A 19,699-nucleotide genomic window follows, 5' to 3' on the forward strand; every position below is an offset into this window, starting at 1 on the left:
CATTTTGTCCATTGGCGATGTCGTCGCCAGTGGTGCCGGTGACTTCTTGAATTATTCCCGCTGTGAATCGGAATCGGTTTTCTATACTTGGAACAGCGGGGAAGGATGGATCGATGGTCAAGCTCATTGCATTTCAATGAGTTTTAGTGAGAGGCAGGCGGCGGTATTGGTACCGTTAAAGAGCTTGATCGATTCGCATTATTATCTAGGAACTGTGACCAATTTGATTTGCAATAATTTAAATGGTCATACTGCATTGATGATCTTCCAATCCCACTGTGCGTCGGCTTCATCACCTCCGCTACTCCCTATTCTCCTCTGTCTCTCTTGCTTTGACTACAATTTCAATTTCGTTGCTGTTTCTTCTGGAAATTGTTGTTATTTTATTGTTGTTATTTTATTATGATTCACACACACCCGCACAAGAAACCAGTTTTTGGGAAGCGGGTGGCCTGAAGAGCGAGAGGCGGTGGGAAAGAAAGAGAGCGGCGGAGAATGCCAAACAAACAAGCGGCTTTATTTAAAAAAAACTCAAATTTGTTGCTGGCATTTATTCGCTGATCCACTGAAAATAATTGGTATTATGATAGGGAAATATTGAGTAAAAAATTCATTATATATAGATGTAATTGAAGATTTGGGGTTTTAAATAGTTGAAACCATTTTAAAGAGGATTAACTTACAATTCTTAATATTTCTAAACAAAATTCTTACCTTTAAAACCATTTATTTGTTACATTTTTTGTTTGTTTTTATTTGGTATTTTATTTATTTTAAATGTTTACAAGCTTTAAATCTATTAGGAAAAATTATCGATAAATTGTATAAAAAGGCCAAAATATCATCTTAACTAAAACTAAGTTAACAATCATTGAATAATTGCTATAAAAATAGCCTAAAGTTTATTAAAATTACGAATTTTCAATCGATCATAACTTAGCCAAAAATGCGTTAATTTCAATTCGGAAAGTTGTTCTGTGTTAGTTTTTAAAAGGTTAACAAATCAACATTAAAATTTAAAAAATCTATTTTTTGTCAAATTTTGACAATTTTAATGATGTAACCCCTTATAAAATTTTCAAATTTCGAAAAAAATTTGGAAAATTTAGTTTTTCCCCAGACGTAGTTAAATCGATTCGCCTGTTGATACCGATCAATAATATATATGATTTATGGGGTTGGAAATGATTCCTTCACAAAGTTTTTAGCTTCTGACTGAAATTATAATACCCTGTAAGGAAATAAATAAATGGCACAAAAATTTTTACAAAAATGCTATAAAAAAAAATATACATAAACCATTTTTCCCACTTTTGGTAAAAGTAATATTTATAAAATAACATTCACTATAATAAATGTTTACTTACACATTTATTAAATGCGAAATATCGTAAAATACCAATCTAATCCATTAATTTCCTACTTAAAATCTATAAATTAACCATATAAATTAGGATTAAACTAGGGAAATGATTATGGATGAGATTTCTTGACTGACAACTGAAACAAATGCATAATGATGCTTCTTCTCGATCAATATCTCCTGTCCTCTGGCACATAATACTCCCATTTTGATTTATTTGTCTCGAAGATCCATAACTCTTTAAATTATTTTCACTGTAAATCAGGAAAATACATATTTCTGACGCAGTCAGTTTGTAGTTGTTTGCCGCCAGCGTTCAGTGCGGTGCAGTTGCATTTTTATTTGTAATGTGATAAGGTTTTGCTTTTGTAGCTAACGAACCAAGCGGCTTCTAGTCCAGAGATACATGTGCTAAGGGAAGAAAAATAAAATGAAAAATAAATAATGATTGTTTGTAAGTTATGTGCGTTGATAGGAATAGAATATGAGTGTGGCATATTTATGATTTTTTGAAAAGGTTCGAAAATTGGTTTATTGATTGACAAGCTCCTTATCTATAGCTCAGACGATATGGTATGCATACGGTTGCAGCAATTTATCTGCCACGATCACTCTGTATAGTACTAGTAGTAGTAGTAGTGGTGGTTCCATTTATCAAAGACCCGCTGACGGATCGTGAGATACGTCGAGTTTTATACGCATTTTCTTTCCACTATCCGACTATCCACACTCTCCACACATGGCGTTGTCTCCGTCTCTTTGGTTTATTTAACGCGCCGATAATTGAGCTGACCCTATCGTACAGTTAGCATCCGCCTGAGGGATCAGAAAAAGAAAAAGATATATCATAAATCCCATCCGATACGTTCCGATACCAATCGCTTTCACCCTGTAATCCGTTTTAATTGCAAGTCTCTCAGGGAAACCCGAAAAAAACAAACTGAACCCCAAAGAGACAAAGAATTATTATGAGTCAAGCGATGAGCAATATCATTTTGGCAGTAGAGTTTCATCATGATCATAGCATGATCTCTGCGGTGAACTTGGAGGTGGGTCATCATCGTCATCAGCATCATCATCTCATCTGTCCAAAAATATATATAAAGTATACAAAATGTATTATTATGCATGTCATAATAGTACTACTCTATATAGGGCTCTATAACCTGATCTTGTCTGACTTCATCGCCCTGCTTTATATGTAAGTGATATCTCAGCCCACCTATGCCCAGTTTGGTTAAAAGTTTTATGTTGAAAACTAACATTTTTTAAAGCAAACGAATGTCAGGAAATTTATCTGCAAGTGTATGGACTTTATTAAAGACTTTATCAGTTGTTGAACTCTCTTCAAAGTGGGGGTCAAACATCGATCATATGTAGTTATTATTTATGAGAAAGTTTGCTTCTTCTGCTGGCATCTTCCATCAATCAGTTTTATTTATCAAACAAGAAGAACATGGGGGGAAAATCACCATTAAGCTTAATTGTATGTAATAAAGACTTAAGTCTTTATAAATTTATGCTTGGGAAATGTGATAAGCTGCCGGGGGATAGATAGCTAACCTACATTTTGTTGTGGAAATGTATAGAATTTCTTTACAAGGATGTCATTAATATAGATTAAATCTATTTCCTGGCTCTCCCTTTTAAAAATATGTATAAAAAGCAATCCTTTTTAAAAGCATTCTCCCCCTCCCTGGGTGTGATTTTGCTTTTGTGATTTCATGCTTTCGTGCTTTTTTGTTTTGTGAAATTGTGTGCTTTGGCATGCCTATTCTAGATTTGGCATATCTATCTCTGGGGGCGTGGAACACCCACCTTGTACGAAATAGGCATAAATGCGCCATATACGTCTCCCTCACCTTCTTATATATAGTATTTTATATACCTAAAACATCGTTTTTGTTTTATATTTTTTCTCGTCTCGTTTTGTTTGTTTTGCACGCGAGATTAAGATGATGATACAGTTGCTCATCATCAACGAGTTTTGATCTTATATATGGGATTATATTATACTCGTGCGTTGTCTACATTTTGAATGCCACAGAAGAAACCCAAGATGACACAATTTCTTATTCGTTTGAATGAATGAAAGAGCGAGTATATGAGTATATGAGTATATGAGTGGGGTATCTGTTTGCATCTGGTTTGGATGCGGAAGAGATCCCTTTAGGGCAACCTCAACCCTAGCATGTCAACAACTCCTTTGGAAAAAACCTAAAGAAAGAATGAAGCATTTAAAATTATGTTTGCTCTAACTCCGGGATGAGTCAGAGCCCGAGTCGGAGGTGGCTTCCCCTGGATTCAACCCTGCTTTCCGGTCAACATTGTAGGTGGCCTGCCTTCGACAAGGTCGCTTTGTTTCCTTCTTTTTTTTGGGCTCGTTCTGAAGGAGAAAAGAACGCATAATGAAGGTACAAAAAACTGGTTTCTGTTGCCCAGATTCCTATGGTAAAAGAGTGCACTTAAAAGAAAAGAGTTGAATAGAAAAGAAGCTTGACTTGCCACCTCATATACCCATTTATTATCTTATAAATGCTTATTGCAAACTCAATTAATCAAAGTCTATTTTTATATAGATATTAAAACAAGTATTAAGCCAAGTCCATATATTACCATATAAGAACCAAATATATATAATTATTAACAGAGAGAGAAGAGTGCATTTATTATACAAGCAAAACAGGTCTTTGTATTGCACTTTTGTATAGAATTCCCTGTAGATATAGATACTTTTCGTAAAGTGCATAGAGATCATCTTCTTGCTGCTGTGGTAATGAGGCACATGATGAATCATGGATGATGGGTAGTACCTGCCCCTGTTTTCTATATCTTAACCTCCTCCTCCTCCTCCGGCTGTTGTTGTTATTATTCTTTTTTGCGGCAGGTGATGGCTCTACCGGAGCTGGGCCAAATTCAATACGAGCCAGCTGCTCCTTTTCTTTTGTTTCTTTCGATGGTTCAAGAACCGGTTTTCACGAGTCCAGAAAAATGCTTAAAAACTGAAACTGAACTCGAGAAAAGGTTGTGCCACTGCGGGGGAGAGGTTGAACGATGACTGGGAACTGGAAACTGGGAATTCATCATTTGCGGATTAAAATACCTTCCTGAATCACCTGAAACATGAACACGAGAGGAGGGTCAATGTGATCTCAAACAATGACTGATATATATACTCAATACTCGAGATAATCCTTACTAATGCGTATATCCTGCTCTTGTCCTTACAGATACCTCCTATGAGAAGGCCTGTCGCCGCGGCTCGGCTCCCACAACGCCCATTCTGGGCAGTAAACAACATCAGACGGATAGCACCACCTCGCGCTTCACAAACTTCTTTTCCAAAAAGTATAGCCAGTGCACTAATTACTCATGTTTTGTAATTATTTACTAATGATTTCTGTTTCTGTCACGGCCGCAGATCCAATCCCCTGAAGCGTACCAAGTCGGTGACCAAATTGGAACGGACCAAGCGCGGTTCCGGCGGACTGAGGGGCTCCCGCTCGCACGAGAGTCTGCTGTCCAGTCACGCCGTCATGTCCACCATAGGTGAGTGTGAATGAATCCATTCAATTGAGATGCAGGCCAACTATATACCCTTAAAGTGGGTTAATTGTTAACTAAATAAATGTACTAGGAATGTATAGATAGAGAGGAAAAGTGAGAGATTGATACATATCGACGGTATCTCATAAAAAATAATATAAATAACATAAATATGTAAGATTAAGGAATATTATTACATTTAACGTTAAAACATAATTTTTGTGAAAAAAAATCAAGTCTAAAAATCCCATAACTAAGTCAAATATTTATTAATTTCAATTCCGATTGCATTTTTATGCAAGTTTTTTTTTTTAGATTTATAAATCTGCATACTCAGTTTTTCTTTTAAATCGATCCTGTTTATCCTGATCAAGAATATATATAGATTATAGGGTCGGAAATGACTCCTTCACTGCGTTTTAAGCTTTTGACTACAGTAATAATACTTCATAAGATTAAATAATGTATTTAATTTATTTATTATATGGATAAACGATTTATCGCAGCATTAAAACCTAGATTTATTGATATACCATTTAATATTGATACACTATTTAATTTACACTAATTAATATGATTTTTCTCCTCCTCTTTTCCAGATCTCTCTTGCACGGGAGCTGTGGGCGTGGCACCGGTGCACCAATCGGTGCTTGGGAGGCGCCACTGCTTCCAGGTGCGCGGCGGGCCGCGTGGAGAGCGTTACTACTCGTGCGGATCGCGACAGGAGCGCGATTTATGGATCTACTCGCTGCGCAAGTCGATAGCCCCGAATGCAGAGCACACGCGACGCACCGACAACTCACTGAAGATGTGGGTCTACGAGGCGAAGAATCTGCCGCCAAAGAAGCGATACTTTTGTGAGCTGCAGCTGGACAAGACCCTGTATGGGCGGACGTCGGTGAAGCTGCAGACGGATTTGCTTTTCTGGGGCGAATACTTTGACTTTCCGGACATCCCAGAGATCAATGTGATCACGGTCAATGTGTTCCGTGAGGTGGACAAGAAGAAGAAGCGCGACAAGTACCAGTTTGTGGGCTCCGTCAAGATACCCGTGCACGATGTCACCTCCCGTCTGCCCTGCGAGCAATGGTATCCCATATTGAGCGACAAGGCGGGCGATAGCCTGGGCCGGACCTCCGGCGGCGGCGGCAGCGGATCGAAGGAGAAGGAGCAGCTGCCAACGTTGCGGATCAAGTGTCGCTTCCAGAGCACCGACATCCTGCCCATCAATGTGTACGCCAACTTCCTGGCCTACCTCAAGGAGAACTATAAGCGCGTGTGCGAGACCCTGGAGCCGGTGATTGGTGTGAAGGCCAAGGAGGATATTGGCCAGGCTTTGGTCCTCTTGATGCACGCCCAGGGACTGGCGGGAGCCTTTCTCACCGATGTCGTGGCACTGGATCTATTGCGCGTGGGCGACCAGAGGCTAACGTTCCGCGGCAATTCGCTGGCCACCAAGAGCATGGAGGCATTCCTGAAGCTAACCGGTGAGCAGTATCTACAGGACACACTCTCGGCCCCAATTAACGAGCTAATCCAATCGGAGCGGGACTGTGAGGTGGATCCAACCAAGGCCAGCGGCTCCTCGGCAGGATCGTTGCAACGCCAGCAGGCTGCCTTGCGTGGCGCAGTGCGCGGTGCCTGGCAGTGCATCTTCGAGTCGCACAAGCATTTCCCGCCGCAGCTGCGGAACTGCTTTGCCACGTTCCGCGAGCGACTGCAGCAGCTCGGCCGCCAGGATATGGCCGACAACCTGATCTCGGCCAGCATCTTTCTGCGCTTCCTCTGCCCCGCCATCCTGTCGCCGTCACTGTTCAATATCACCAGTGAACTGCCGTCGGCGCGTGCCACCCGCAACCTGACGCTGGTGGCCAAAACCCTGCAGACGCTGGCCAACTTCACCCGCTTCCAGGGCAAGGAGTACTTTATGGAGTTCCTCAACGATTTCCTCGAGCAGGAGGCCGGCCGCATGCAGCAGTTTCTGGAGTTTATATCGACGCGACCGGAGCATCCAGCGCCCGACTCCATCCTCGACTGGGCCGGCTACATAGATCAGGGCAAGCAGCTGTCCATCCTGCATACCCTGCTCAGCGAGAGTCTGGCCAAGCTGCCCGAGGCCAGGCAGCACGAGCTGGATCCCCTGCAGCACATCCTGGACGAGATTACCAGGGCCCGGGAGCAGGGCAACCTGGGGGTGGCCATACCCGGTGGCTATTTGCCGGCCACCTCGTCCACACATTCGATAGCTAGCGAGAATCAGGAGAATCGTCATCCAGGAGGCAGCAGCGTCGGCTTGCAGACCAATTCGGAGCAGCAGCAACAACAGCAGCAGATGATGCCGCAACACCAGAGCCAGCTGGCGCAGCCGCAGCATGCGATTGTAAGCAAACCCTTGTCGGCGGAAAGAGGCATCATGCGGGGCGTGCTCACGCCCAATTCGCTGGAGAAGAACATCTTTCGGTACAATGATCCCACAGTGAATGGATTGCTACAGCAGCAGCAGCAACAGCAGCAACAACAGCAGCAATTGCAACAGCAGCAGCAGCAGCATCCCCATCATCAGCATCCCCTGCAGCTGCTATCGAACTCCCAAACCTCGATTGCAGCCAGCAACCAGTACATGAGCTCGCCCGGCGGCGGTCTGCAGCATGCCCAATCGCAGACCTCGATGGCCAGTTCATCGCTCAATGGTAGCAGCAGCAACCTACTGCATGCAGGACACCAGCAACAGCAGCAGCAACAGCTTGTCCATCAGCAGCAGCAGCAGCTTCATCAACATCACTGCCCGCCGGCGCCTCAAACGAGTGCCTCCAGCACCATGGAGCGCATGGATCGCATGGACCGCCTGAATTATCCCTACATGGCCCACAATGGCAACGACTACGAGGCCAGCACACCGTCAAGCACTCGCTCCAGGACACTGCCACGTAATGGGAATCCCAATGGCTCCACCACCATGATGAGCAGCAGCAGCATCAACAACAACAATAACAATCAGAGCGGCAGCTACGATGACATGCACGGTGAGTTTCAAATACAGATCTCCGGTCTGGACACGAGCAGTGCTTTTGTCTGCAAATCCCCCACGCCCATGATGAAATCCAGCTTGGGCGGCGGCAACGGCGGCGGCGGCGGAGGAGGACCATCAACTGGCGGGCGGAGCCACCACAAGCTGAATCTGGGAATACCTGATCATTCGGGCGGCTATGCGCGCAACAACAACCTCAATCCCAACTCGAATATGCCCAAGAACCTGGAGGATCTCGACGATCTATTCAAGTATGCCGAGGAGCACGATGTGGCGGACCCAGGCAGTCATCATCATCACCATGGCCACAGCCAGGGGCAAAGCCAGATCCAGAGCCAGCAGCAGCAGCAGGGACAGGGACAAGGACAAGGACAACACCTCAAACCAGGCGCCGGCGGCAAGGAGCAGCTATCGGCAAAGAGCAGCCACTGCAGCTCCGGCTATCAGAGCATCTCTACCAATCCCTCGCCCTCGCAGTCATCCAGTCCCGTAGGCAGCCAGCTGAAGGCAGCGATGGCCAGCGGACCCAATGCACCGCTAGCCTTCAAGAATCCCTCCTATCAGCTGCAGCCCCAAACGGGCGGCGGCAGCGGCGGCGGTTCCTCAGCCCTCTCCTACCAGCAGCTGCAGCAGCAGATTGGCAGCCGGTTGAAGCCCATTGGAGGCGGTTTGGTGGCCGCCAGAGCGGCATTCCTCAACAGTGGAGGAACCCTGGATGCGGCCACACTGACGCCCAGCTCCTCGGATGAGCAGCTATCGGCGGATAACTACTACAGCTATGCAGCTGCGGCAGCGGCAGGAGCTGGAATATCCGGCAAGCTGGAGGCACAGCGATCGCTCAGCGGCGGCAGCAGTTCCTCCACCTCGGCCTCGGCCTCCACCTCGAATCTGGGCAAGAGCGGCAATGGCAACGGTAACGGCAGTGCCTATGGACGCCTGAATGGTCCGTTGAAGCGGGAGGATGTCTACGGCAGCGGCTATGGCGGCAGCAGCGGCAACGTGGGCTATGTCGGTGGGCACCACCAGCAGCATACCCAGCAGCAGCACCAGCAGCAGCTGCAGCAACAGCAGCGGGAGCGTGAACTGGAGCTGAAGCAGTATGCCGGCAGTGCGGCCGGCAGCGTGGGATCGGCCACATCGGCGGCCCAGAGGCGACTCAGCCTGGATTCGGCGCGCACGCTGTCCGACAGCAGCACGGACACGGAGGGTGAGTTTGTGGAATTCTTCTTCTTGGCTTACTTTACTTACATTACTTTAATTGGTTTTCCAGGTCACTGCAACCAGTTGCAGGAGGGCAAGCGACGCCGGCAGTTGCGCAGTAGCGGTGGCAGCAGCGGCGGAGGAGGAGGAGACGGCGGAGCTGGGAACGGCGGTTCCACAGAGCAAGGACTCGGCAAAGGCGGCTACGACCAGAACGGAGAAATACAGCTGCTGCAGCAGACGCTAGACACGTTGCGTCACACCCTCGACCGCGACGAGGCGGAGGTGCGCGACGAGCTCTTCGGCCTGCAGCGTCAGACGGGAAGCGCCGCCGGTAGCAATGGCTCCAACAACCTCAGCCTGCAGTCGGAGTCCACGATGCGCAGCATTATCGACAGGTGAGGATCTAACCAGTTGTTGTCTCTCTTCTCTGGAAGTCCTTCAATGGATGTATTAATCAAAAGTTACCTGCATTCATCCCGCAGACTCATCACCATGGAGGAGGAGCTGCGACGCGAGCAGCTAAAGATGTCCCTGGCGCTGTCGCACAAGCAGCGCGTCATCGAGGAGCAGGGCCAGCAGATAGCGGCGCTGGACGCGGCCAATAGCCGGCTACTGAGCGCCCTGACTGCCCTGCGTCAGCGGTACGAGACGCAGCAGCAGCAGGCCCAGCAACAGCAGCACCAAGCACCACCAAAGAACCAGAAGCCACAGTGAGCGGATGGATGGAGGAGGATACAGAAAGGAGAAGCAGTAGGAGAACGAGACCCGAACCCAAACCCAAACCCAAGCCAAGACCAAGACCTAGGATACTGACGGTGGCATCTTTTCGTTGTACACAAAACACACACATAGGATATAAACTATATCATCCGGACACCGTCGCGGTTCTCTGGCATTTTTGTTTATTTTTTTTTAGCTATTTTTTTTGTATGCTACACATAAATTATACTACATGTTTAATAATATATAATTACGCATAACATACATATACAGTTATAAATAATTTCTCAATCTATGTTTAAAAATGAAAAACAAAAACAAAACCAACCAAGATGTGAAAATGCAAAAAGCTAAAGCTGTCGGCAAGCAGAACAGTAAGATAATTTGAAAAGTAGGGATACAAGTGTATCTGAATTAAAGGAGAGAGCGCATGGCAGTGTGAAAAAAAAACAAGAACAACTTTAAGCTAATGAATAAAATTATAACCAAAGTTAGACAAAAAACGGAATACTTTTACTTTTTGGGATTTTTTTCAGCTGGTAAATTGGCTTGTTTTTGTAAAATTATTATAGTTCTTGTTTTTGCAGTAGTAAAATTGTTTTTGTAAAGTTTGTTGTTGTTGTTGTAGGCAACAACAAGCCTTCGATCATTTTCAGTTAAAATTCTTTCATTTCTGAATCTGAAATACCAGGTGAACAGAAACCGCAGAAAGCGGATTAATTTTAGTGTACGAGATGCAAATTAGAGTTGTCCGTTTAGCTATATTGTAGCAGATCTAAAGCTTAGAGCTTAAAACTCGGAGCTTAAATCTAGATATAAAATAGCTGGTTTGTCAGCTCTATATACGAAAATTTTTGCAGTGTGACCAGCTACTATTTCCACCATTATACCACAAGCTTTTTGTTGCGTGACCAGATAGTTTTCAATACTTTAATACCGAAAATGCGTCTTTTTTCACAACTTTTTTGACGATCAGCTATTGTGATGGGACCATGTGCAGCTTTGACATCCCACGTTTTAGGTTATGGTGAATGCACTCAAGAGCAGCTACAGGATCAGGATGAGCTGGATAATGTCCAAGGCGTGCTGGTCACAGCCCAGCCGTCGGCAGTGCAGACCACTTCGCTCCTGCTGCCCATTGATGAGCTATCCAACACACCCTCGCTGGCCTCTAGCGTCAACAGCGCCAAGGAGGAGAGCCTCAATGGCCAGCATTCGGATGACTCGGGCATCTCGGCCTCCTCGCAGAGCAACAACAACCTCCAGGCCAAGCAGCAGCAGCAGCCGCTGACCGTGGTCACACGCCAGGAGCAGCCTTACATTGGACCCAACTGCTACAACATGACACCGGAGCCGCCGCAGCTCCTCACCAGGACCATTTCCACTCCGGCAGCGGCCTGCCCCAGAAACGTCAGTTTGCCTTCGGTAGTGCCTCTACCAAGGGCGTGATGCAGCGGTTTATTGCCTCCCATGGCAGGCAGCTGATAGTCAATAGTCCGCTGCCGCATTGGGCAACATCACCAGCTGCTGAACCAATCAATTGAAAATCAGAGTAGAAACAACAATAACAACAGCAGCAACAGCAACACCCTCAAGCTGAACACACGCACGGCGCTGGCCAACGGGCATTACCACGGTCACCCTATCACCGACAGCCATCGAGCGAGACTCGGAGGGCAGGCCGTTGCATCGAGGCTATCTGCCCGTCGGGCAGAAGATCCAGCGTGAGCTGCACGACGCGACGCAGGAAGGTCAAGTCGCGCGAGACGGAGCTGAAGCGCCTGCGCAAGATTAACAGGACAAGCTGTGAGTATTTGTCAAGGCTTTCAAGAATCCTCTTACACAAGCCCGCTGGCAATCGCAGCCTGAATGCAGCCGCCTACATAGCCAATGGAGTTAGCAATGGCAGCATTAATGGGATGCGTCCGGCCATGTCGCTGGCCCAGCTCTGTGATCTGACGCCTGAGGAGGCGCCCTCATCGCGAGACCTTATTGCCCAGTGGGAAACCCTGATAAAAAAAAATGCCAAGCCAGGACAGTAAAAAGGTGAGACCATATCCATTATCACAAGCTTTTTCAAGTGTGGGCAACTCATGTTTCGCTACTTTTACATCGAAGTGTGACCGCTTTGACTTTCAGCTGGTTGCCTGCAGCCATGTGCAACAGCGACGATCAGTGAGGATGTGCAGCATTGCAGCATTGACTATCGATTGCTGAATAACCATACGCAGCTTTGACTATCGATTGCTGGCATGGAACCATGTGCAGCTTTGACATCCAACGTTTTAGGTTATGGTGAATGCACTCAAAAGCAGCTACAGGATCGGGATAAGCTGGATCATGTCCAGGACGTGCTGGTCACAGCCCGGCCGGCGGCAGTGCAGACCACTACTCTCCTGCTGCTCATTGATGAGCTCTCCAATACACCCTCGATGGCCAGGAACAGCGTTAGATTGGACCCAACTGCTCCAACATGACACCGGAGCCGCCGCTGCAGACCAGAACCATTTGCATGCCGCAGCTGAGCGGCCTGCCCTACCAAGGGCGTGATTCAGCGGCTTATAGCCTCCCATGGCAAGCTGGTGACACCCAATATTCCCCTGCGGGACTCGGAGGGCAGGCCTTTGCGTCGAGGCTATGTGCCCGTCTAGCGGAAGATCCAGCGGGAGCTTCAGGACCTCAAGTCGCGCGAGACGGGCAGGCAGAACACACTGAAGGCTTCGCTGGACAAGCTGTGAGTACAAGACAAGGCTTTAAAGAATCGTCCTCTTATCATCTTACGTTTTTTACGTTTCCAGCCAGCTCAGCACAGACGAGGCCGATGCGGACGACGATGACGATGAGGACTCTGGGGTGGAGCACTGCTTTGTTTTGGGCTATGGTGAATGCACTCAAAAGCAGCTACAGGATCGGGATAAGCTGGATCATGTCCAGGGCGTGCTAGTCACAGCCCGGCCGGCGGCAGTGCAGACCACTACTCTCCTGCTGCCCATTGATGAGCTATCCAACACACCCTCGCTGGCCTCTAGCGTGAACAGCACCAAGCTGGAGAGCCTCGATGGCCAGCATTCGGATGACTCTGGCATCTCGGCCTCCTCGCAGAGCAACACAACTGCTACAACATGACACCGGAGCCACCGCAGCAGAAGCTTAGTTACCAGGACCATTTCGGTGGCCTGCCCCAGAAGCGTTAGTTTGCCTTAGGTGGTGCCTCTAGCAAGGGCATGATGCAGCGGGTTATTGCCTTCCATGGCAAGCTTGTGACACCCAATATACTCCTGCCGCCGCCTCGCCATTGGGCAACATCACCAGCTCCGGGACCAATCAGAATGGAAGTCAGAACAGCAACAGCATCAGGCAGACAACACTGAAGGCATCGCTGGACAAGCTGCGAGTACAGGACAAGGCTTTTAAGAATCGTACTCTTATCATCTTACAGTTTTCCTCTCCAGCCAACTCAGCACTCTGAGGTGGAGCACTGCTATGGATCCGGAAAACTGCGCAATGCTTAGTCCACCCAGGAGTTGGATAGAAATGGGCAAGTGTTAGATAACCTACTTAAAGAAGTTTGATTCTTATTGAATTTTCATTCTTATATCAACAGCAACGAACCGGAGATCGTACGCCAATGGAGCCAGCAATGGCAGCATTAATAAGATGCGTCCGGCCAAGTCGCTGGCCCAGCTGTGTGATCTGACACCCAAGGAGGCGCCCTCATCGCGAGACCTCATTGCCCAGTGAGAAAGCCTGATCAAGAAAAATGCAAAGCCAGGACGGTTATTAAGGCGGCCATATACTGCTTGTAAAAAAGGTGAGTCCATATCCATTATCACAAGCTTTTTCACGTGTGACCAACTCATGTTTCGCTACTTTTACATCGAAGTGTGACCGCTTTGACTTTCAGCTGGTTGCCTGCAGCCATGTGCAACAGCGACGATCAGTGACGATGTGCAGCATTGCAGCATTGACTATCGATTGCTGAATAACCATACGCAGCTTTGACTATCGATTGCTGGCATGGAACCATGTGCAGCTTTGACATCCAACGTTTTAGGTTATGGTGAATGCACTCAGGAGCAGACACAGGTTTAGGATAAGCTGGATCATGTCCAGGGCGTGCTAGTCACAGCCCGGCCGGCGGCAGTGCAGACCACTACTCTCCTGCTGCCCATTGAGGAGCTCTCCAATACACCCTTGCTGGCCTCTAGCGTGAACAGCGCCAAGGTGAAGTTCCTCGATGATCCACAGTCGAATGACTCTGGCATCTCGGCCTCCTCGCAGAGCAACAACAACCTCGAAGCCAAGCAGCAGCAGCCGCTCAAGCTGACTGTGGTCACCCGCCAGGAACAGCGTTACATTGGACCCAACTGCTCCAACATGACACCGGAGCCGCCGCTGCAGACCAGAACCATTTCCATGCCGCAGCTGAGCGGCCTGCCCTACCAAGGGCGTGATTCAGCGGCTTATAGCCTCCCATGGCAAGCTGGTGACACCCAATATTCCCCTGCGGGACTCGGAGGGCAGGCCTTTGCGTCGAGGCTATGTGCCCGTCTAGCGGAAGATCCAGCGGGAGCTTCAGGACCTCAAGTCGCGCGAGACGGGCAGGCAGAACACACTGAAGGCTTCGCTGTACAAGCTGTGAGTACAAGACAAGGCTTTAAAGAATCGTCCTCTTATCATCTTACGTTTTTTACGTTTCCAGCCAGCTCAGCACAGACGAGGCCGATGCGGACGACGATGACGATGAGGACTCTGAGGTGGAGCACTGCTTTGTTTTGGGCTATGGTGAATGCACTCAAAAGCAGCTACAGGATCGGGATAAGCTGGATCATGTCCAGGGCGTGCTAGTCACAGCCCGGCCGGCGGCAGTGCAGACCACTACTCTCCTGCTGCCCATTGATGAGCTATCCAACACACCCTCGCTGGCCTCTAGCGTGAACAGCGCCAAGGAGGAGAGCCTCGATGGCCAGCATTCGGATGACTCTGGCATCTCGGCCTCCTCGCAGAGCAACACAACTGCTACAACATGACACCGGAGCCACCGCAGCAGAAGCTTAGTTACCAGGACCATTTCGGTGGCCTGCCCCAGAAGCGTTAGTTTGCCTTAGGTGGTGCCTCTAGCAAGGGCATGATGCAGCGGGTTATTGCCTTCCATGGCAAGCTTGTGACACCCAATATACTCCTGCCGCCGCCTCGCCATTGGGCAACATCACCAGCTCCGGGACCAATCAGAATGGAAGTCAGAACAGCAACAGCAACACCAGCAACAGGCAGACAACACTGAAGGCTTCCCTGGACAAGCTGCGAGTACAGGACAAGGCTTTTAAGAATCGTACTCTTATCATCTTACAGTTTTCCTCTCCAGCCAACTCAGCACTCTGAGGTGGAGCACTGCTATGGATCCGGAAAACTGCGCAATGCTTAGTCCACCCAGGAGTTGGATAGAAATGGGCAAGTGTTAGATAACCTACTTAAAGAAGTTTGATTCTCATTGAATTTTCATTCTTATATCAACAGCAACGAACCGGAGATCGTACGCCAATGGAGCCAGCAATGGCAGCATTAATAAGATGCGTCCGGCCAAGTCGCTGGCCCAGCTGTGTGATCTGACACCCAAGGAGGCGCCCTCATCGCGAGACCTCATTGCCCAGTGAGAAAGCCTGATCAAGAAAAATGCAAAGCCAGGACGGTTATTAAGGCGGCCATATACTGCTTGTAAAAAAGGTGAGTCCATATCCATTATCACAAGCTTTTTCACGTGTGACCAACTCATGTTTCGCTACTTTTACATCGAAGTGTGACCGCTTTGACTTTCAGCTGGTTGCCTGCAGCCATGTGCAACAGCGACGATCAGTGACGATGTGCAGCATTGCAGCATTGACTATCGATTGCTGAATAACCATACGCAGCTTTGACTATCGATTGCTGGCATGGAACCATGTGCAGCTTTGACATCCAACGTTTTAGGTTATGGTGAATGCACTCAGGAGCAGACACAGGTTTAGGATAAGCTGGATCATGTCCAGGTCGTGCTGGTCACAGCCCGGCCGGCGGCAGTGCAGACCACTACTCTCCTGCTGCCCATTGATGAGCTCTCCAATACACCCTCGATGGCCTCTAGCGTGAACAGCGCCAAGGTGAAGTTCCTCGATGATCCACAGTCGAATGACTCTGGCATCTCGGCCTCCTCGGAGAGCAACAACAACCTCCAAGCCAAGCAGCAGCAGCCGCTCAAGCTGACTGTGGTCACCCGCCAGGAACAGCGTTACATTGGACCCAACTGCTCCAACATGACACCGGAGCCGCCGCTGCAGACCAGAACCATTTCCATGCCGCAGCTGAGCGGCCTGCCCTACCAATGGCGTGATTCAGCGGCTTATAGCCTCCCATGGCAAGCTGGTGACACCCAATATTCCCCTGCGGGACTCGGAGGGCAGGCCTTTGCGTCGAGGCTATGTGCCCGTCTAGCGGAAGATCCAGCGGGAGCTTCAGGACCTCAAGTCGCGCGAGACGGGCAGGCAGAACACACTGAAGGCTTCGCTGGACAAGCTGTGAGTACAAGACAAGGCTTTAAAGAATCGTCCTCTTATCATCTTACCTTTTTTACGTTTCCAGCCAGCTCAGCACAGACGAGGCCGATGCGGACGACGATGACGATGAGGACTCTGAGGTGGAGCACTGCTTTGTTTTGGGCTATGGTGAATGCACTCAAAAGCAGCTACAGGATCGGGATAAGCTGGATCATGTCCAGGGCGTGCTAGTCACAGCCCGGCCGGCGGCAGTGCAGACCACTACTCTCCTGCTGCCCATTGATGAGCTATCCAACACACCCTCGCTGGCCTCTAGCGTGAACAGCGCCAAGGAGGAGAGCCTCGATGGCCAGCATTCGGATGACTCTGGCATCTCGGCCTCCTCGCAGAGCAACACAACTGCTACAACATGACACCGGAGCCACCGCAGCAGAAGCTTAGTTACCAGGACCATTTCGGTGGCCTGCCCCAGAAGCGTTAGTTTGCCTTAGGTGGTGCCTCTAGCAAGGGCATGATGCAGCGGGTTATTGCCTTCCATGGCAAGCTTGTGACACCCAATATACTCCTGCCGCCGCCTCGCCATTGGGCAACATCACCAGCTCCGGGACCAATCAGAATGGAAGTCAGAACAGCAACAGCAACACCAGCAACAGGCAGACAACACTGAAGGCTTCCCTGGACAAGCTGCGAGTACAGGACAAGGCTTTTAAGAATCGTACTCTTATCATCTTACAGTTTTCCTCTCCAGCCAACTCAGCACTCTGAGGTGGAGCACTGCTATGGATCCGGAAAACTGCGCAATGCTTAGTCCACCCAGGAGTTGGATAGAAATGGGCAAGTGTTAGATAACCTACTTAAAGAAGTTTGATTCTCATTGAATTTTCATTCTTATATCAACAGCAACGAACCGGAGATCGTACGCCAATGGAGCCAGCAATGGCAGCATTAATAAGATGCGTCCGGCCAAGTCGCTGGCCCAGCTGTGTGATCTGACACCCAAGGAGGCGCCCTCATCGCGAGACCTCATTGCCCAGTGAGAAAGCCTGATCAAGAAAAATGCAAAGCCAGGACGGTTATTAAGGCGGCCATATACTGCTTGTAAAAAAGGTGAGTCCATATCCATTATCACAAGCTTTTTCACGTGTGACCAACTCATGTTTCGCTACTTTTACATCGAAGTGTGACCGCTTTGACTTTCAGCTGGTTGCCTGCAGCCATGTGCAACAGCGACGATCAGTGACGATGTGCAGCATTGCAGCATTGACTATCGATTGCTGAATAACCATACGCAGCTTTGACTATCGATTGCTGGCATGGAACCATGTGCAGCTTTGACATCCAACGTTTTAGGTTATGGTGAATGCACTCAGGAGCAGACACAGGTTTAGGATAAGCTGGATCATGTCCAGGTCGTGCTGGTCACAGCCCGGCCGGCGGCAGTGCAGACCACTACTCTCCTGCTGCCCATTGATGAGCTCTCCAATACACCCTCGATGGCCTCTAGCGTGAACAGCGCCAAGGTGAAGTTCCTCGATGATCCACAGTCGAATGACTCTGGCATCTCGGCCTCCTCGGAGAGCAACAACAACCTCCAAGCCAAGCAGCAGCAGCCGCTCAAGCTGACTGTGGTCACCCGCCAGGAACAGCGTTACATTGGACCCAACTGCTCCAACATGACACCGGAGCCGCCGCTGCAGACCAGAACCATTTCCATGCCGCAGCTGAGCGGCCTGCCCTACCAATGGCGTGATTCAGCGGCTTATAGCCTCCCATGGCAAGCTGGTGACACCCAATATTCCCCTGCGGGACTCGGAGGGCAGGCCTTTGCGTCGAGGCTATGTGGCCGTCTAGCGGAAGATCCAGCGGGAGCTTCAGGACCTCAAGTCGCGCGAGACGGGCAGGCAGAACACACTGAAGGCTTCGCTGGACAAGCTGTGAGTACAAGACAAGGCTTTAAAGAATCGTCCTCTTATCATCTTACCTTTTTTACGTTTCCAGCCAGCTCAGCACAGACGAGGCCGATGCGGACGACGATGACGATGAGGACTCTGAGGTGGAGCACTGCTTTGTTTTGGGCTATGGTGAATGCACTCAAAAGCAGCTACAGGATCGGGATAAGCTGGATCATGTCCAGGGCGTGCTAGTCACAGCCCGGCCGGCGGCAGTGCAGACCACTACTCTCCTGCTGCCCATTGATGAGCTATCCAACACACCCTCGCTGGCCTCTAGCGTGAACAGCGCCAAGGAGGAGAGCCTCGATGGCCAGCATTCGGATGACTCTGGCATCTCGGCCTCCTCGCAGAGCAACACAACTGCTACAACATGACACCGGAGCCACCGCAGCAGAAGCTTAGTTACCAGGACCATTTCGGTGGCCTGCCCCAGAAGCGTTAGTTTGCCTTAGGTGGTGCCTCTAGCAAGGGCATGATGCAGCGGGTTATTGCCTTCCATGGCAAGCTTGTGACACCCAATATACTCCTGCCGCCGCCTCGCCATTGGGCAACATCACCAGCTCCGGGACCAATCAGAATGGAAGTCAGAACAGCAACAGCATCAGGCAGACAACACTGAAGGCATCGCTGGACAAGCTGCGAATACAGGACAAGGCTTTTAAGAATCGTACTCTTATCATCTTACATTTTTCCTCTCCAGCCAACTCAGCACTCTGAGGTGGAGCACTGCTATGGATCCGGAAAACTGCGCAATGCTTAGTCCACCCAGGAGTTGGATAGAAATGGGCAAGTGTTAGATAACCTACTTAAAGAAGTTTGATTCTCATTGAATTTTCATTCTATATCAACAGCAACGAACCGGAGATCGCACACAAGCCCGCTGGCAATCGCAGCCTAAATGCAGCCGCCTACATAGCCAATGGAGCCAGCAATGGCAGCATTAATGGGATGCGTCCGGCCATGTCGCTGGCCCAGCTCTGTGATCTGACGGCTGAGGAGGCGCCCTCATCGCGAGACCTTATTGCCCAATGGGAAACCCTGATCAAGTCCAAGCAGGCGCATCGCGAGGCCCAATTGCCCAGTGGGAAAGCCTGATCAAGAAGAATGCCGAGAACAGAACGGTTGTGGAGGCGGTAATCTAAGAGGACGAACGGAAGAGGTTAGCAGAGTCGTCTTTCCCTCCGAAAAACAACACATCAATCCACCAAATTATTATTGTAATCTCCACTCTTGATACCAATCCTAAGTCCGACTCCCGATTATCTTCTCCACACAAAGCGAGAGATGCTTATGAACAAATTAATCTAACCGCCTTAAGAACTTCAAATAAAAATATTGAATTTGATTTATTTTCGTT

General features: G+C 48.9%; 2 protein-coding genes, 1 long non-coding RNA gene and 1 pseudogene across 25 annotated transcripts in view; all 4 read left to right on the forward strand.

Moving 5' to 3' along the window:
• raskol (Ras GTPase-activating protein raskol) overlaps positions 1-10,363 on the forward strand; it is a 55,765-nt gene extending 45,402 nt beyond the window's left edge. For 8 of the 13 annotated variants that reach the window (XM_020948899.2, XM_020948900.2, XM_086835772.1 and 5 more), the window contains 5 exons: positions 4,594-4,711; positions 4,785-4,912; positions 5,509-9,144; positions 9,208-9,535; positions 9,602-10,363. In XM_020948899.2, coding sequence (XP_020804558.2) covers positions 4,594-4,711; positions 4,785-4,912; positions 5,509-9,144; positions 9,208-9,535; positions 9,602-9,854 — 4,463 coding nt within the window. In that variant the 3' untranslated portion in view covers positions 9,855-10,363. The remainder of the gene's footprint in view (positions 1-4,593; positions 4,712-4,784; positions 4,913-5,508; positions 9,145-9,207; positions 9,536-9,601) is intronic. The other 5 variants (XM_020948902.2, XM_020948903.2, XM_086835774.1 and 2 more) reach the window with 1 other exon arrangement.
• LOC147643259 (uncharacterized) lies at positions 10,357-12,033 on the forward strand (annotated as a pseudogene). Its single transcript, XR_015272335.1, has one exon. The product of XR_015272335.1 is annotated as an uncharacterized LOC147643259 (transcript).
• A 267-nt stretch (positions 12,034-12,300) lies between these two features.
• Positions 12,301-15,308, forward strand: LOC147643260 (uncharacterized). 6 transcript variants are annotated; one of them, XR_015272344.1, is made up of 7 exons: positions 12,347-12,594; positions 12,659-13,254; positions 13,313-13,398; positions 13,465-13,671; positions 13,765-14,498; positions 14,563-15,167; positions 15,226-15,308. It is a non-coding gene; the product is annotated as an uncharacterized LOC147643260 (long non-coding RNA). The 6 variants fall into 6 exon arrangements; XR_015272340.1 differs by having other exon boundaries at positions 12,301-12,594; positions 12,659-13,398; positions 13,744-14,498; XR_015272341.1 differs by having other exon boundaries at positions 12,301-12,594; positions 12,659-13,398.
• Positions 15,309-15,377: 69 nt separating this feature from the next.
• Positions 15,378-19,365, forward strand: LOC110181219 (uncharacterized). 5 transcript variants are annotated; one of them, XM_086835788.1, is made up of 6 exons: positions 16,476-17,080; positions 17,139-17,224; positions 17,291-17,497; positions 17,570-18,324; positions 18,389-19,128; positions 19,194-19,365. In XM_086835788.1, the coding sequence occupies exons 4-5, from the start codon at positions 17,884-17,886 to the stop codon at positions 18,425-18,427; spliced, it is 480 nt and encodes a 159-aa protein (XP_086691914.1). In that variant the 5' UTR covers positions 16,476-17,080; positions 17,139-17,224; positions 17,291-17,497; positions 17,570-17,883; the 3' UTR covers positions 18,428-19,128; positions 19,194-19,365. The 5 variants fall into 5 exon arrangements, with proteins under 5 accessions (XP_086691912.1, XP_086691910.1, XP_086691911.1 ...); XM_086835786.1 differs by lacking the exons at positions 18,389-19,128; positions 19,194-19,365 and adding exons at positions 15,378-15,584; positions 15,657-16,411 and having other exon boundaries at positions 16,476-17,224; XM_086835784.1 differs by lacking the exons at positions 18,389-19,128; positions 19,194-19,365 and adding exons at positions 15,453-15,584; positions 15,678-16,411 and having other exon boundaries at positions 16,476-17,224.
• Positions 19,366-19,699: the final 334 nt, after the last annotated feature.

Source organism: Drosophila serrata, unplaced genomic scaffold, assembly GCF_035046125.1.
Source record: "Drosophila serrata isolate PLE 108 unplaced genomic scaffold, ASM3504612v1 contig_276, whole genome shotgun sequence".
Taxonomy (NCBI): Eukaryota; Metazoa; Arthropoda; class Insecta; order Diptera; family Drosophilidae; genus Drosophila; species Drosophila serrata.